This window comes from Mchenga conophoros, linkage group LG12 (genome assembly GCF_057382185.1).
Source record: "Mchenga conophoros isolate Kocher_MC1m ecotype Shallow Benthic linkage group LG12, M_conophoros_male_GT1.1, whole genome shotgun sequence".
NCBI lineage: Eukaryota > Metazoa > Chordata > Actinopteri > Cichliformes > Cichlidae > Mchenga > Mchenga conophoros.
The window spans coordinates 35,307,801-35,325,744 of NC_140537.1; the positions used below are offsets into that span (position 1 = coordinate 35,307,801).

At 41.3% G+C, this 17,944-nt stretch overlaps 2 protein-coding genes and 1 non-coding gene across 3 annotated transcripts in view; 1 reads left to right on the forward strand and 2 right to left on the reverse strand.

Annotated features, from left to right (window-relative positions):
• Positions 1-1,146, reverse strand: part of fras1 (Fraser extracellular matrix complex subunit 1) — a 303,829-nt gene extending 302,683 nt beyond the window's left edge. The window contains exon 1 of the mRNA XM_085295515.1: positions 599-1,146. Within this exon, the coding sequence (XP_085151641.1) occupies positions 599-665 (67 nt within the window). The 5' untranslated portion in view covers positions 666-1,146. The remainder of the gene's footprint in view (positions 1-598) is intronic.
• Positions 1,147-5,386: 4,240 nt separating this feature from the next.
• trnac-gca (transfer RNA cysteine (anticodon GCA)) lies at positions 5,387-5,458 on the forward strand. Its single transcript has one exon. It is a non-coding gene; the product is annotated as a tRNA-Cys (tRNA).
• Positions 5,459-8,348: 2,890 nt separating this feature from the next.
• On the reverse strand, positions 8,349-17,921 carry mrpl1 (mitochondrial ribosomal protein L1). The gene is made up of 9 exons (XM_085295520.1): positions 17,818-17,921; positions 16,101-16,209; positions 15,629-15,896; positions 14,434-14,517; positions 14,004-14,075; positions 13,516-13,627; positions 12,814-12,914; positions 11,634-11,715; positions 8,349-8,500 (listed from the first exon to the last, which is right to left on the reverse strand). The coding sequence occupies exons 1-9, from the start codon at positions 17,846-17,848 to the stop codon at positions 8,400-8,402; spliced, it is 960 nt and encodes a 319-aa protein (XP_085151646.1). The 5' UTR covers positions 17,849-17,921; the 3' UTR covers positions 8,349-8,399.
• Positions 17,922-17,944: the final 23 nt, after the last annotated feature.

Below are 17,944 nucleotides of genomic sequence, written 5' to 3' on the forward strand. Positions count from 1 at the left end.
TTAGTTACTGAAACATAATCAAAGAGCACGTTTTAGTGAATATTCGAGCCGCTCTCCCTGAATCAGACATTTCCAGGTCCACTCGGAGAGCATTATTGACTGCACAGCTCAACCCTGGTGGAGTGTGCTCATTCAGAAATCCTATCAAACGAGTGTTTGTGTCATATGAAAGAGCTCATTTGAAATTCACCAGCTGACTTTTCTCTTCTGGGAAAATCTGTCAACCCTGAAGTTGGGATGGGAACTCTTATCCTTGGGTAACAACACCCTGCTCTGGCTCAAGGTCCTCCACCTGCGATTGTGGGTCCTGAGCAATTATAGCCTAAATTGCATTCATTTTAAGCTGAAAGTGTTCCTAATGGAAACGGTGATCGATCGCTCTGCCCGCAACTTTCACACCTCCACAAGATTTCTCTGCGCGTACTGGAACAATTCTTCACTCGGTGCTGGACAAAGTAGCTGAGGTTGAACTAAATCCGATCCGATTTAGAGTCGGTGGATCGCGTGCATGGTGGTCCCTAATAACCCCTGACCTGGCTACGTAACAAGCAGGACAGGAGGACAAGTGGCTTGGTGAAAAGAGACTAGAAATACCAACCGTGAATCCCACGGGGGACGGTGAGGATCCCAGCCAGAGCGCCAACAAATATCCACCATCCACACATGATCGTACAAAAAAAGAGGATTTAATCCAAATCCAGTCAGAAGAAAAAAACGGGATGTGTGTGTTTGTGTTCGACTGTATCTATCTTAAATGAAAGCGGGTCTCTCTGTGCATTATTGGTGCTTTGAACACAAACAGAAAAGATCCGGGAGTCTTCAGAAGGAGCGGGGAGACGGAGCGCACCGGGTCCGACTCCTGAGCGCTGCGCGCCGGACTGGAATGCGGCGCAATGCCGAAACCTGGAGAAGTGGGTTATCCACCTCCTTCCTGTTCGCGTGCTCAGAGCTCTACCGGCTGGACACAAAACTCTGTTAAGAAAAAAGAGTCACCGACAGCAAGTTGTTCCCTCTTCAGCTGCAGCAGCAGAAGCCGGGACGCTTTTAAAAGCCGAGGCGCATGACGACGACTGGCGGCCGGAGTTTGAGCGCTCCTGCAGCGAGCCTCGCGCGTGTTTGAAGTCACTTCTTGCGGTGGACCGGTCTACTTGTCCTCCCGGAGCCCACCCCACTCCCTCTCCTCCTTCTTTTCCTTCTTGTTCGTCCTCTCCCCCTCTGTCAAAGAGGACGTCCCACCTCTCCACCCCCGCTTCCACCACCCACCTCGCAGATATAATCTCACATGATGGGGACTGTGCTCCCTGGGGATTAAAACATGAGGGAGAGAATTAGTTTTCTGGAGGGGAATTTGGTGATCTAGGATCAGCTGAGGGATTCATCCTTTTAATCCCATTTTCAGCTGGAAATCTGACGTTTACAGAGAATAAAAATAAATACATTAAAGAAAAGTGGAGCTGTAGGCTGTCTGAACTCACTTTTACACCTCTGTGGTCATTATAATTCCCCGGCGCCAATACTCTTTTACGGGAACTCGTGTTTGGAGTGATCTTAAAATAGTTTCTGTTTTGATGCCCTAAGTTTTCTCAGTCTCGAATAATCTTCCATGAATAACCTCATTATGCTCTTATCCTATTATGTGCGTTAAATCTAAAAAACTTGCGGGTTTATAGATGCTGAACTCTGTGTTACCTTTAAATGACTTGAGATTATTGAAATTAAAAGGCAGTGATTTTCAAACCAGGGGTCAGGATCCTCCGAGGGAATTTCTTGGACTCTCAAGATAATTACCAGTAAGGAAATATTGAATTCTCAGCGTTATTCCTTTAATCTAATTCCTGACAGCAATATTTGTAGTCCACGTTTGTCATTGTTAGGTCCGCGTTACATTGCCCAAATGTCAGGTGTGTTATAGCATTTGGTCCACATGAAAAAACCTTCCTATAACCGATGTGGTCCACATCTGGCAACGCCAAAAGTGCCATAAGTAGCCCAAACGAGGCCCAGATTAGGGTCTGATGTGTCTGAGTATGTGCTGTAATTCTAAACAGCTTGACTTCAGATATCATTAAATGATTTAATTGTAAAAATAATATGAGAGCTGAGAGACACTGTCAGCTTGAAATCCAGCACCCTGAGACTGTACACTAAGTGGAAGGGAGAAGGCTGTGGACTAGTGAGTCCACTGGATAACCAGTATCCAGGATGAAACAATAAAGATCCATGAATACATCATGAAGATGGCCACGCCTGATAGTGTGCTTAGGACCACCTCAGGCAGCAGAAACCTGAGACAGAAGAGAACCAAGGAGAGGAACCATCATTAAAGAACAGGCCTGTGCACGGTATGTACCAGTGGCAGATAGAAGGAGTGGTTGATATCGAGAAATCCAACCAGTGGCTGGACAAAGCTGGACTGAAAGACAGCACAGAGGCACTAATCATGGTAGCACAGGAACAAGCTCTGAGCACAAAAATCCATGGAGGCTGGGGTCTACCACATCAGGCAAGATGCCCCTGAGACAATCCAGCACATTACAGCAGGGTGCAAGATACTAGCAGGGAGCGCATACATGGAACGCCATAACCAAGTGGCCGGCATAGTGTACAGGAACATCTGTGCTGAGTGTGGCCTGAAAATCCCAAGGTCAAAATGGGAGACGCCCGAAAGGGTTTTGGAGAATGACCGAGCTAAGATCCCGTGGGACAGTTTGACCGACGGACAAACTGTTGATGGCTAACCAACCGGACATAGTGGTGTTAGACAAAGAGGAAGACGGCCATAGTGATAGATGTAGCGATACCAAATGACAGAAACATCAGGAAGAAGGAACACGAGAAGCTGAAGAAGTACCAAGGGCTCAGAGAAGAGCTCGAGAAGATGTGAGGTGAAGATAACGGTGGTCCCCGTGGTAATCGGAGCACTAGGTGCGGTAACTCCCAAGCTAGGCAAGTGGTTCCAGCAGATCCCGGGAACAACATCTAAGATCTCTGTCCAAAAGAGCGCAGTCCTAGGAACAGCTAAGATACTGCGCAGGATCCTCAAGCTCCCAGGCCTCCCAGGATCCGAGCAAGTGTTTGCAAATCATTACTAATTGAGCAATTCATGTAAGTGTCATTAATTTGTGTAATTAAAATAAAAAATAAAAAACTCAATTATAATTATATATTGGTTTTGTGTGGTATTTATTCGTGAAGTGAACTACCAACTTGTCTCCTGTCTAGGGTGTACAGGTACCTTAGCACAGCTCCACCCGTAAATGATGGGTTATAAGACTTTAATAATAAAGGTTTTATTACTGAGCATAATTCCAGGGTGTCAGTTACTGACATTTAGTCAAAGCCTCTGGTGTCTCACATTCAAGCAGAAGGTTTCCTTTAGTGTTGCTCAGTATGTGTGACCACAATACTGAGACCAGTGTCTCTCCTACTTTGTCATAAATTAACCCAAACCTGACCGAGTAGTTTTGGTCACAACTTTGTGTCCAGGTTCACAGTCTTGTGATTTGGCCACCACCACATCACACCACCTATGTCACTAACAACTTTATAATGGACACTGTTTAAAACATTACACAGTATTTACAACTTTCCAAGAACCATCCAAATAATGTTTTACAAATTAGTAAATATTGCTTTCAATTTCATGCTTTAATAAAAATAACTGATAATTAAAGTTAAGCAACTGTATTTTTACCTTATGGACATGATTTTCTGAGACTTGTAAACACATATTGTTAACAGCAACATAAAAACGTGTCCTTAATCAGAAAAGAATAATTCAACTGATGTTAACAAGGGAGGAGACCACAGACACTGAGGTATTTCTCATCTTGTTTTCAAAACCTCAAAATCCATTATTCAATTTTTGAGGTTCCATGGGGCTTTTATATATTTACGATTTTGCTGAAATCCTGGCAGAAGTTTAAGAGACTCCCTTTAACACTATCCATTTTACATAGAAACTGAATATTTTGGGAAAACTGATCAACTATTGACTTGCTAATTAACTTTTTTTACTGACTTTATTAGTCAGGAACATATTATTACTACTAACAATCTCCTTTAATTATTTAAATATTATCTCATGTGAACCTTTTATTGTCTTTTTTTAGTTTTTCCTCTAATTTAAAATTTAAACATTTAAATTTAACATAATTTCAAACAACAAATCCTGTTTACCTTGACCCTGGTGGTATGGAGGACAAAACAAGCCAAAATAATAAATAAAATAAAAAAACAGAGAAAGAAATTTTTAGATTAAAAAAAAAAAAAAATAATTGAAAAAAAAAAGATTTAAAATGTCTTGATGCATGCTTAATAATCCAGGGAAGAAAATCCCAGAAAGTTGTTTCTCTTCATCTGGACGTTTCATTTTCGGTGGGTGACTTCTTCGATCCAACAGACTGAAGAAGTCACTTGAATGAGTGATTAAGGTCAGTTTTATTTTCTTCAGTGATTTTGTTCATATTATTTATTTCTTTATTTTCTAGTTTTATTCATTTATTTGGGCAGTCTTGGTCTTCCATACAGTAATATGTACTTACTTTGTTGTTGTTTTTTTCAGGTAACGGGATAATCTCCTCTACCTTAAGTCCTGTCACTATCTTACAGGAAGTTGGCAAACTTTTTTTTTTCAGTGACCATTTACTTAGTGCTTCATTTTTCCCCCAGTTTGCTTTTATTTCATCCACAGCTTGCTGATCTACCTGGGAGCTGCTTTCCCCCCTCTTTTTTCTGTACAATAACTAACTATTGTATGTCTACAGCTTGTTTTTCAGTGTAATGTTTAATCAGCAGGAGTGCAGCATTGAGATTCCTCAGGGTCACATGGCAGTAACCTGATCTCCACTCAGTCCTTTTGTCCTCTGCCAAAAACAGGGATCAGAATCGGTTTTGCCTTTGAACAAGCTTTCTTTTCTGCTGCTTTAATTCTGCTGCTGTCTGCACTCTTCAACTATTTATAACCAGCTCCCCGTCTGCAGTGACAAAGGAGAAGATTAAAAAAATATATAAATATATATAGCAGGTTAAATTCTGACCTCCAACACAACCAAAAGTATCTATATCATTTTGACATGTCATGAGGGCTCTGGTGAGATTATACCTGACCTCCTATTAAAGTCAGGCTTGGAATGGAGGTCTTATAAATCTCTGGTTATAACTATAGAGACATCATCGCTGGCCATAACCACACAGCAGACTCTTCATGATGTGTGTGACTAAAGGGTATGTTGACAGAAATTGTATCTTAAATATGTTTCTGAAATCCCATTGGTGTGGGGATTGGTAGATAAGGTGAAAGGCAGGACAGGACACGACCTTAGCGGTCATGATGCCAAACTAGTGCCTTACAGTGAATGGATGTACTCGCTTGGTAGATTAGAGCGGGGGTGTAGCTCAGGGGTAGAGCATTTGACTGCAGATCAAAAAGTCTCTGGTTCAAATCCAGATGCCCCCTGCTTTATGAGTAACCTAAACACCTTTCTTCACACTTCAGCTGATACAGTCTCATCATGAACCTTCTAGAAGTTCAAAGGATGTCAGTCCCCCAGGTCTACATTCAGTCTTCCAGCTCCCCTTTTTGATAAATCTTATATTTATAGCTGAAGCTGGACACAGAGACTAAACCTAAACCACTCTGTAGTTATGCAGATTTAGGCTCAAGCTCCTGGAGAAATTCATTTCTTTCCATGCACCCATTCATTTACATTACACCGTGCTTCTAATTAACTCCTGTCTTCTCTACTGCAGTTTGTTTTATCTTCTTTGTTCATGGTCCTGTCTTCTCTTTCCACTCATGTACAACTGTTTACACCCTCCCCAGCGGCTGCACTTCCCCGTGTCTGGAGGTCACTTTAACTAGAATTTTCTCTCTAATAAAGTGGAGTCTTTAAAATGCGAAATAAAGTGCCTTGAGACAAATGTTGTTGCAAACTGGCAGCATATTTTAAATAAAGCAAATTGAACATACGGGAGATTTTGGACTGGACTGTTAGACTAAACTATCCACCACTAGATAAAAGAACATCTTCTCTCCATTAAATTTCCAGAGACAAGATGGACTGAAGCTGTTCTGAAGCTCAGTATGATCTCGCACCAAAAAATAGTTAACCGGAAATAAGCCGCAAATCCTCCAACGGCTCACTGGAGGAGTTAACAAGCTAATGCTGCTGGTATTTCTGCAGAATAGAAAGAGCAAGAGCAGTTGCAGTTTTCTTCAGTCTTTGAGACATTTTAGTTTAGTTTGTTGATGTGAAATCACTTCCCAGCCTCTCTGTCCCCAAGAAGAACTCTTTCATCTCGGCGAGAGAAACAAAGGAAGTAAACATCTTTACAACAACAGCCAGATCAGTATGAAAAACCACAGTTTACAGACAGACAGACACACCTGTGAGAGTCAAGCTGGCACCACAGCAGCATTACTGCATGTCAACAAGAAGCTCGTTAAAGGCGGTTTCATGACTTTTACTGTTTCCAGTTTTTCATTGCTTCTTTCTATAGTCTGTTTCTTTTGCTCTCCACCACCAAATCCTATTAAATTAGTTGCAGCAGCAGCAGCAGCCTGATTCCCCCACAGGGACCAATAAAAATTCAAACTAATCTCAATCTCACTCTGAACGTCAACCTGCACAGCATCACAGGATTAATGTCTAATAGGCTGCGCTAATTCAACACACAGCTTGAAAGGATGACTCTACTCTTGCTGTGGTTTGGGACATAAAAGACGTGGGATACTTTCCCAAAGACTTGCTAACATCTAAAGATGTTTTGAACCACAGAAATAATGTGCTGGGAGGGTTGAGAGTGCAAATCTTAGCTTCTAAATTGAGTTACTAAAACACTGTTTTCACTTCAACCTTCAACTCACAGGTTTAACTTCAGGGTTATTTATTCATTCACAAACTTGAACTAATAAAGATAATATTCAGTACAGAGAAACTACAGCTGGAAGAGCTTAAACTGATGGATGACAATTTATGGAAAATTGACCCCAATTTGCAATGTTTTGGGAGTTAAGGCAAAAAAAAGGCTTCAGTTTTACCTGTGAATATATCTCAAGCATCCACAACATAATCTAATGCAAGATTATACATGATGTGCAAGTACATGTCTACTATTAAAATCTGTGAACATTTTTTACTTCACTACTTTTTATATATTAGTGGCCTCATGTAAGAAAATCTAATTTCTCCCTCAGTGTCAGTGTGGCTTTATCTCCTGGAATGAGCTTCAACAGGTTGGTGGAAGACTTCCGTTTAACCCTACAGGAGTCTGGAGTGCAAGCTATGTAAACACTGCCCCCTGCTGTTCAGCTGGTAGTATTACACGTGATTTTATACCAGTTTATACCAGGATGACCCGGGATGAAAATTTGTGGTTGTGGACATGGGGCCCCTCACTTTGCATAACAGCTTAATTATTTCCCCGAGTGACCCAGAACCTGATTCTTTTTGGATACCAACTTCTTAAATGTGTTTATTTGTCATTCTCAGGTAACATAAGAAAAATGAAGCCATTTGTATGTATTATATATGTATTTGATCTGATCGTGGCTCAAGAGTTGGGAGTTCACCTTGTAATCGGAAGGTTGCCGGTTTGAGCCCCGGCTTGGACAGTCTCGGTCGTTGTGTCCTTGGGCAAGACACTTCACCTGTTGCCTACTGGTGGTGGTCAGAGGTGGCGCCAGTGTCCGGCAGCCTCGCCTCTGTCAGTGCGCCCCAGGGCGGCTGTGGCTACAATGTAGCTGCCATCACCAGTATGTGAATGGGTGGATGACTGGTTGTGTAAAGCGCTTTGGGGTCCTTAGGGACTAGAAAAACGCTATACAAATACAGGCCATTTGTTTGAGTGGGGATTGGCTCAAACCTTTAAACATCATGTCGACAGCATGAATTGACTCATGACTGAAGCCTAATGACTTTACGACAAAACCAAAATCAATTAGTTAAAATCATCAAATGCTTTATAGTTTATTGTATTTGAGGACATGTGGAGATTGGAGCATATAGAGCTGTTTATACGTTTAAACGGATTTCAAAGCTTTTGTTAGCTGAAAAAATGATAATTAGGACAGCTTTCACTGACCATGTGGTCAAACAACTATAAATAGAAAGAATAAAAAGATAAAATAAATAAATAATTCAGACAAAACCCCCTCAGACTGTTTCTGGACCTCCTGTCATTCTGTAAAACAATAAGAGTACAGCTGATTTATGGGTTTTAATTTGCCATGTTGTGTTATCATTAATAAACGTCACTTTCCTGTCTTGGTCACCTTTTACCTTTTGTCCCATTTTGCTCTCCTGGGATTTCCTTCTTCGAAAGAACAGATACCAAAACACACGAGCGACAGAACAAAAACTTTATTGACTACAACGCACATATACACAATCTGCACCTCACTCCTCCTTTTCTGGTGATTTCGGGAGAACATCTTCGCTCTTGAACCAAACAGCTTCACTGGTGTGACTGGCGATGATCGCTCGCTCAATGAAAGGTCCTGATACGGAAAGAGGAAAAGAAAGGAAGAAAGACGCTGTCATCATAAAGAACGGCTCTTTTTAAGTGGAGGAGAAGCCAAACACAGACTGAAAACTGATATCTGCTTAATTGCAGGGCTAATGATCACTATCGACTGACAAATGATCCCCCTCCCCTTCTGCTGCAAGTGTTAATGACAACATTTGAAATTAATTAAGTCAAACACATCATAAAAAAGGAAGATACGGGGTGGAGGTGGGTTGCAAAGTGGCTTGCATGTATATAGCAGATGTAGGCAGTCTAAAGGAGCTTAGATGGCAATGAAGCTCCCAGCAAAGAGTTGCTGTGTTGACATTAATGACAGAGGAGGTTGTGATTATTGAGTCAGCAGAGTGTTCACGACTTCTTACGCACTCCGTGACTCTGCTTTGTAACTTTATGCAGTTTACATTTTGTGGCTGAGCTGCTGTGAATCCCAAATGTTTCCAGTTTGACATAATACCACATAGTTACCTTAGAATATCTAGGCTCAAATTTGGCCTCAAAGCACTGATGATATCTGAGCTTCAGCAATGTATTTGTATCAATGTATTTTTTTTCATGAATCCAAAAATATCCCCACCATCACAACGCAGCTACCGATAATACTGGTTACAGACTCCTGTTTGTCAGATTTACAGAATAAATTCAAACTTTTTAATAAATAATTCACATTTAAAACATTTACAAATGAAAAGTTCTATTTCTCCAGGCAGAATCTCCACCATGTCCGAGGTAACCTGGACTGACTCGTATTACTGAGACACTACAATCCTAAACCTGTTAATGGAGCATCATCTTGCATTAAGTTATGTTAAACAGCTTCTTTCCATCTCGTCCTCTTTTCTCTGTCTTTGGCTTACAAACTCTCTGCAGTCTTATTTCTCTCACGTATTTACTTTTAACATACTTATGAATAGTTATTTCAGCACTGCGTTCCCCGTCGTCTCCCGTCCTCTGCATTTATATTATTTTTTATTAGCATATTATGTCTTTGGTCGTGAATAACTCCCATCAGCCCCTTGGGGGGAGCTGGTCTCTTCTTCATACCCACACGCTGTATTTCCGCACTTCTCTCTCTGTTTTTAAGCACTTATCTGTGAAGTTTACTCTTGTTTTTGCCCACGCTGCTGCCATTAGCCTCTGTCTAAATGACTCTTAAAAACAGTAATGGAAATAAAGAAGCCAATCTAACAGTAAGTATTCCTGATATTCGCATTTTCTGATGCTTCACTACTGGTTGCCGAGGTAATTAAATTCTGCCGCGGGGTCCTTGTGTGATCCTTGTCAGGGATTTGTAACGTTTGCTGGCACAAGCTCAAAGACGCGTCTCTGCTGACGAGAGTTCAGCAGAGCCCAGGTGGCCCGGCTCGACGCCTTCATCGCCAAATGAAGCAGAGCCGTAACGATGCACCGAGTGAGACATTTCACTCAACCGACGTTGCGTTGAGGATGCCGCGCGTAGCCGAGCGGGTTCAGCAGAGCATTAACGCTTCAAGGGTGAGCGGTGAAGACTCCCACAGGGATCGTCGTCAGGCTGAAACTGCACACACTCAGGTTTACTGCGAGCACTATAAACAGAAGCATCTGCTGCGCGTGCAATCACACGGCTGCTGCCAGGAAACGGCGTGATGACCTCTGCCAGAAAAAGTCCTGTTTCTCTTCTTTTTGAGGTTTTGAAGGGTCAAAAACAAACAAACAAACAAACAAACAAACAAACAAGCAAACAAACAAACAAACAGGCAACCGCTGGTGTCAGCCTCCTACTAGATGCACATATGGTGTCAATTTCAAAATTCTATGCCATGTTATTATCAATTTATGACAAGCTTCTCAGAGAACTTGACCCCTGACCTTTGACCTTGAGGTCACTGAGATTCGAACTCATCCGAGATCTTTAGTAGAAGCACCTACAGTTTCAATTTGAAAATTCTAGGTGACTTCACAACATTTTCACAGAATTTGACCTCTGACCTTTGGGTCAAAGTCGCTGAGATTTGGACTCGTCCTGCTAAAAGCAGATGCACGTACGGGATCAACGAAGCTCCAACGTCGTTGTTCTTATGTTATCACATTCACAAACTCAGGCGTCCATGTGGGGTGACGACATTACCCCATCAGCCTGAGGGATGAAAGTCAGTTTGATTTCCATCGTAACGAGCAACACAACCCTGCAGAGCTGCTAGTCTGGCTGTAAACCTCTGGAGGCCGTTCCTTTTTAATATGTTGCATTCACGGGGCTCATTCTGCTCGTTTTTCCCCCATACGTTAAAACATGAAGCGATTTTATTTTTTTGTAAAATGAAACGATTGCAGGTATGATTGAAAACTGACATGCAGGACCAAAGCAAACTTTCAAGAAATTAACTCCATTCTATAATTTTATGAGAAGTATGAGGAAAAACAATAAACGATAAGAAAACCATTATTCTTTATTCTGCTGAAGAGACAAAGGTTTAGTGGTACTACGGTCTACACGAGAGAGATCGGAGTTCTCTCTATATGCACGGCTCCAGTTTAGATGGCGTCAGTGGTTTAAAGAGTCCTTTGTGAAAGCTCTGCAGTTTACTTCAGCGGGGAAAATGTTAATAACGTGGTATTTAGCAAGCTCAAAATTAGTTTTTAGATCGTTTAGGCCTTTCTCTCTAATGAGAATCCATTAGCTGATGATTACACTGCATCCTGTAAATCGAACAAAGTGGAGGAAAATGCAGAGAAATTACTGAACGAACTACAGCTTGATGGAAAAGCTGCTGACTCCTCTGCTTCCCTTCTTGATTTATAAGAAGAGAACCTGGACAAACGGCCATAATTTTTAACTCAGGGGTCATAGTTTTTGTTTAGGTTTACCATTACACCTCAACGTCACGTCATACACTTTTTACGCTGCAGTGTTATGGTATGAAAATAAGTGGAACTCTCTTGAGGGAGTGATTGACACTCACAGGAAGAAGGCTCTGGGTTCAAAACTCTAGAAGCTTTCTATCGAGCATTCAAGCAGACAAAAATAAATGAAAAGTCTGCTATTTTTTCCCTGCGAGCTATAAAAGCAGAGGTAGGGCTTGGGGAACTGTCGGAGGGTTTTTGCTGTTGGTTTTGGTGAACATACATACCCAAGCTGGCTGGTCGGTGTGAACAAACATCAACCAGGATTGTCTGCAGGTTGGCGAAGATGTGCTCACTGGGCATGTCGAGCTAAGCAGAGGAGAGAAAACAAAATGTCTGAAACGTCCGATTATATTTACCATTTCTGAAATCCTCTGTATGTTCATACTGGCGAAAAATCAATGTGCTGCATTTAAACAAATAACGCCAGCATTTCAAGTTAATTTCACACATGTAGTGCACCCCTGAGCACTTCATGGACTCACCCGACAGAAGTGCATGCAAGAGTTTAAATGTCTGCCAGAACCCTAACCAGTGATGTCACACTGCAGCCTCCTGCTAAAGCTATCCAGGGAGATCTCCAACCTTGACCCCACAGAGAACTGCAAAGCACATAGCCTGCATATAAAAGATGGACGTGGCAACTGTGACATCACCTGAGTTTGCATTTTGAAGCCTCAATGTTACTTTTTGGTCACCGCCATGTTGGATTTTTTCCCTCATTTAGAAGAGAAGGTGGACAAGCTTGGTTAGCAAGCTGCCAATCACGTGTCAGATCATTTCATTTAGACTTTCTGACTCACTTTTGAAGTTAGCGATTGTGACCACTGAAGAAACTTCTTTTCTTGTAGTTCTGAACCAGCTTCACTTTTCAGCCTCAGAGGCTGACGGTGTGAATGCAAAGCAGATCATTTCCTGCTGTGTTGCAACAAAGTTAAACTGTACCGACCCGACTGTCCTGCGTTTATATGTGAAAATGTCCTGATATGCTGAGTGCTTATAAACGAGCGAATATGTGTTCTCTGCATTTTAAATTCATGCAGATGTGATAAAAATATATAGAACAGGAAAACACCAAGCCTGTAACCAGCTGATACTACTGTTTTATTTAAAAATGTACCCAGTAGAAGCAAACACACACACACACACACACATAAAGCATTTCCTCCCTAAACACACTCCAACATTTCCCTCAACCTTCCTCAGGGCGCATCGATTTTATGTCTCCATCCTTGTGGGAATTTATGCTTTTTTAATCAGGACTTTTTTTCCCCTTTGCTTTGAGCTCTAAAACTTGCAAAACTTAAAACTGCCTCATCGCTGAAAACTTCCTCTGTTGGTTTTGCACACATTCACACAGCTCCTCCCATCAATGCACATTGCATATACCGGTTTGTTATGACGTACCGTAGCTATCTGGGACCTAACATAGCAGTCGCTCTCCACCATGTACTCGTGACCCGTTTTAAATAGCTCCAACATCTTGGGAACGTTGATGCCGACTGAGCCTGAGAGTAAAGGGAGAAAACGGGAGAGAGAATAAGTGATCAGCACTCATTATCTCGTAACGCATTCACACTTTAGACATCCAGTTATGGCTGTCGTCTTCACTGGTTGTGAGTGACACTGGATTAAAACTATCGACTGCTGAATGTGAAACATTTGAACTAAAAATAAAATGTCACTGAAGCCACAACAGAATTTTGAAGCACGAATTAGAAATAATAGAATTTCCTGTCATCATCATCAAAGACTGATATCATCAGCCTTCACTTTGTTGAATAAAAGTAGGCATTAAAATTCCAGTAACTCTTCAGACATTCAATTTTTCCTGATGATCTTTCAGATATTCCTAATTTGGTCACCTCGAGCCAGGAAACAGCCAATCAGCAGGACAGTTAAACGGTGAGGAGCTCAAACAGCTTGTTTCAATCAGAGGTTGGACTGAGATGCAGCATTAAGCAGCAGTATATGATAAATAAGAATTATTTTGAACTATAGCAGACAACCAATTAAAATAAATAAATAAAAAAGGTGCTGAAATTGGACAGGTTCACCTTAACCTTCAACACGGCTGAAGGTAAAAACAACTCTTAACCTGCAGCTCACCTCTCTTGCTCTTTGGAAACTTCTTCCTTAGTTTGTTTTTCAGTGGTACGAGCTTCGGCAGGATGTCGGGAACCGCCACATAGAAGTCTGCTGAAACCTCATCATCCAAGATCTTAAAAAAGAATAAAACCACATGACTCCTGCAGGTTTTGGTCCTCATCTACCCAAATCTGCTGCTATACTGGTGGTCTCCTGTTGTCTCATTACTGTTATCATAAGCTCTGTGCATAAACTGGACCTGTGGAGACTGAGATTTTCAGGCTGTGAGGTCTGACCTGTGGACTGCCTGCCTGCAAAAGATGTGTGCTGTCAATTCTTTAAAAAGTCAGTTTTAAAGTTTTTTAATAATTTAACAGTTTGCCTCACAAACAAGTAAACAGCACAGAAATTTGGAGAGAAACAGAAAAGTAATACTTTTTTTCAGTTTTCCCGGTAAACTCGATCTGACCTCACGGGATGTGCCGTTTAGCTCAGTTTAACCAACTCACCGGCTGTATGAGCTCCACTCCTCCAGCAAACACCGCTCCGTTCTCCCGAGCAACTGTGGCTTGATTAGCATCCTGCAGAGACACAACCAAAGACACCCGCGCCCATTTAAATCTGATTTGGGTGCGTCAACGTCTGGCAGACCCCAACGATGTCATTCATTATGACCGTTAACACGCTCATCTAAGTTACAACCCACGGCCTGCACAGCTTGACAGGAATATTAATCAAACCCTGCTCGTCGGGTTCTACGATAAAAAGCAGCCACGACCGAAGCACATTCATTACAGACAAACAGGGAGACAAATAAAAGGTGCTGCTGCTGCTGCACATCTGAATCATGCACCGACAAAATTAAAACAATTCATCAACAACAGACACACAAATGGCTACGAAATGAAGATTCAGTGAGGCTAAAATAAAAGTTTTTACCTCTGTAAAAACTAAAACTCTGTTCATCTCTGCCTTGAAGGCGTGCGGTAAGTGCACAGTGCTGACGAAGGGGTCGACTTTTTTCTGCAAGGAGGAAAAACAGAGTAATTTATTATGAGTAACAACACCGGGTATGCTGCAGGAAAAGAGCAAAAGAATCTGGAAACAAATAAGGAAAAGCGAGGATGTCAATCACAGAGCAGGCCTACATAATCAAGCATTAAAGTTATTCAGCCACCACTTTAATTTTTCATTTCTCTAGAGAGTTCATAATTCATAATGCATGGGAACATTAGTTCTGCAGTGACAGACAGCTAAGAGTAAGACAGAGTTTGTCTCCCGTGGACCCTCTGGACAGCACAGCAGCAGCTCTGCAGCCCTGCGATGTGTAAGAAAGAACGAAAAGAAGCACTCGTGAGGCTTTCATTCCTCGGTGCCGCGCTGTTTTCAGCAGATTAACTGAAACTGCTCGTGCTGCAAAGATTGATGTCATGAATAACCCTCAGATTGGTGGAAGCGAGGCGTGACAGTGACAGCCAGAATGGGAAAGCACCAAATAAATCCAAATAAGTCTGCCAAGTGTGACTGCTAAAATTTGTCTTCGGCACACACACAAACACGCACAAACACACACACTGGCAGATGATCAACCCTCATCAGGATGTTCTTTTCTATTCTGAGGTTCCAGCTTGATGATAAAAGGAAAAGCAGCCCGTGGTTTCTGGGACACTAAAAGGGTTTGATGGAACCAACGTGTGAATAGCAACAAAGTCAGAAAAGCAGGGAGCAGTTTGAAGCCATGATGTGAATCACCTTGCTGTGCTCAGAAGACTGGGCTCCAGCAATGTTAACATACATGGTAAATGTCAAAGTAACATCCACAGAGGACCCAAGGATTGAACAGAGAAACAGCCCTCTTCGTCAATATGCTTGCACTGAAATTTCTTTGAAACTGAACCAATTCTGTTCTGGAGAATTTATAGCACATGATGCAGCTGCTGTGTGTATTTTTGTGTTTATAGTAGTTATAATGTCTGCTGCCTTCTTGTCCAACATATTAATGAAAAACGCTTCTCTAATCACTTCCACCTGGCAGAGAACACAATTAAAAAAACCTCCCCTAGTACCACAGTTAGCCGTCCTTGTCTTTGTGCCATTCAGTCAACATGAGTTTCAGTGTTTTTGTCATTATTACCTTCTTCTCCAGCTTCATGTCCAGCTTCAGATCTATGTAAACCGGCTGATTGTGGGGAGTGAAGTCTAACGCCTGGAATTTCTTCAGCATGTCAATTGCCTCCGCTGGGTCATGCAGAGTCCGTGGGTAGTACCTCATAACATATACGTCATCCACAGGCGCCCATCCCGTCTTACCGAAAGGCTTATGTCTGTTTTTGTCATCGATGACCCTCTTCTCTTTCTTCACCTCCTTTTCTGCGTTGTCTTTTTTGTCTTTCTTTAGTGTCCTGGCAATCAAAAGGGGAGATGTTAACCTGAGAAATATCTGAGTCACCAGGTCAGCATCTAATTTCTCTCAATTTTATTGTTCACACTAACCAGAAAACTGCTCAGAATGGGAAAAATGGGGTGAGTCAAGCAGAGAAAAACCCCCACCTTTAGAGCCAGTAAATCATTTCTGGGTGACAAGCTTTAAAGGTCTGTAAACTCACTTGACAGCTGCAAAAGTTCTGACAGGTAGATTCCTTGGTGCAGTCTGTGAGACACCTGAGTAAGCTGGACCGCTGGCACTCAGTAGCTGCCTCTGACATCGTGCTAAAACTGTGAAGACAGGCGAGGAAAAAAGCTTCATAAGGAGTTTAAACAAACAGACACGTGCTGTTTTTTTCCTGTGGGACACAACATCAAACTGCACACCATAATTAAGAGAAACGCTCTGTGATTTTATAAAACATTTTTAATGAACTTTGCATAAACTAAATGCATCAAAGTATCTTTTTATTTCCAGCAGACAAGCTGATGATGAGCATCGGTGTTTAACGCTACCTAATTTAAGTATACCACTGTCTTTTGCATGACAAGCACTTCTCCCTGATGTGCATCTGCATCAGTGAGTTCATCAATTTAAAAAAATCATGGTTTACAGTCTCATTCTGGTAAAAACTCTTCCACAAAGAATGAAACCCACACTGATGGTGTAAGTTTTAGCAGTACCGATCATAAACTGTTTAAGTGAATCTAAATGTTTCTTTGAATGTTTTATTGATGTTGTGCTGCCAGGATGGAAGACATGTTTTATCATTAATATCAGCTTCATAAATACAATGTGGAAGACTTTTGGGAGGACATTATTGAAATTATTTTATAATAACAAGAAGAGGTCAACTAAACATATTTTTATGCTATTGCTAGTTTTCTGTATTGATGCTCTGCTCTCTTTTGTTTTTTAATTATTTTGGCAGTGACATGCTAAAGCTTTTTAGGATGGGTTAGCGAAATGGCAAAAGCTGTTGTGATTTTGTTAATGCCAGCCCTACTGTAAATGTCTTGTAATGCTGGCATCAATTCATCGGGAGAAGAACACTTTATTGAAAACCTGAAATATTAATGGCTTCCTTGCAAGTTTTACCTGCAAAGTATTAAGTGTTTATCTATTTGGAAATTCTTCTCAGTACAGTAAATGTGAAAATAAAAATAAATTATACCTTCCAATACTAACCGATGGGAGTTTCCTAATGAAGTGGTGTAAGTTTTGGCTATGGCTCATGTATTTTCAAAACATATTCATTTTGGATGACTGTTACATTACACTGGTTGCACTGCATTGGTTTTACTGGTCGGTCAGACCACTTACGATCAAATTAGGATAACTGACACAATGAAACGACTGTTGGGCGATATCATATTTAAAATCCAACATTTTAATTTACATCAAGAAAATCGTTGGTTTCAAGTAAATTATCACAAAAATTCGTTAATAATTTATATGATTTTTAACCCGGCATATGGCGACCCAAATTAACTCTTAAAATACGACTGCAATGACAGCTTCTGACCTGGTTGTTACCGCACATCACGGCTGAAAGGAAACATAACATGAAAATCTAATTAATTTAAGAAGTATCTGGTCAATCAGAGCAATGCCGATTTAAAGTGTATCAAAAATTAAAATAAAATCAAATATTGTTGATTCGTGAGAAAATTAAGTGACGACAAACAAGCTGATAATATGTTAAACAGTCAAACAGCAGGTTGGCTATTGGTTAGCTAACAGTGAAGCCAAAAGGCTACACAAAGAGATCTCTGAATCGAGCCCAGAGACAAAAGCGAGAAAACAGGAAAGGACAAACGCAGCCTATAAACACATGCCTTTATTTTTTTTTTTAATGTCATCTAAAAAGAATCCAATTTCACAACAAAACAACTGACCTTTCCACACAGTACGCGTGCAGGTTGCCATGTCAGGGAATCGCGCTTGGCCGTGTGAAAACAGAGGTAGGGAATAAATGGTTCCGCCTCGGAAACGATCAAATGTTAGTTGAAAAAACGGAAAAGT

Bases quoted from the DNA above. Each gene is read 5' to 3' on its own strand.
- mrpl1 (XM_085295520.1), bottom strand. From the start codon at position 17,848: ATGGCAACCTGCACGCGTACTGTGTGGAAAG. The intron at 14,518-15,628 runs GTAATAATGACA...TCCTCCTTGCAG, and splicing joins ACATGAAGCTGGAGAAGAAG to AAAAAAGTCGACCCCTTCGT. The intron at 12,915-13,515 runs GTGAGCTGCAGG...CTTTACTCTCAG, and splicing joins GTTTCCAAAGAGCAAGAGAG to GCTCAGTCGGCATCAACGTT.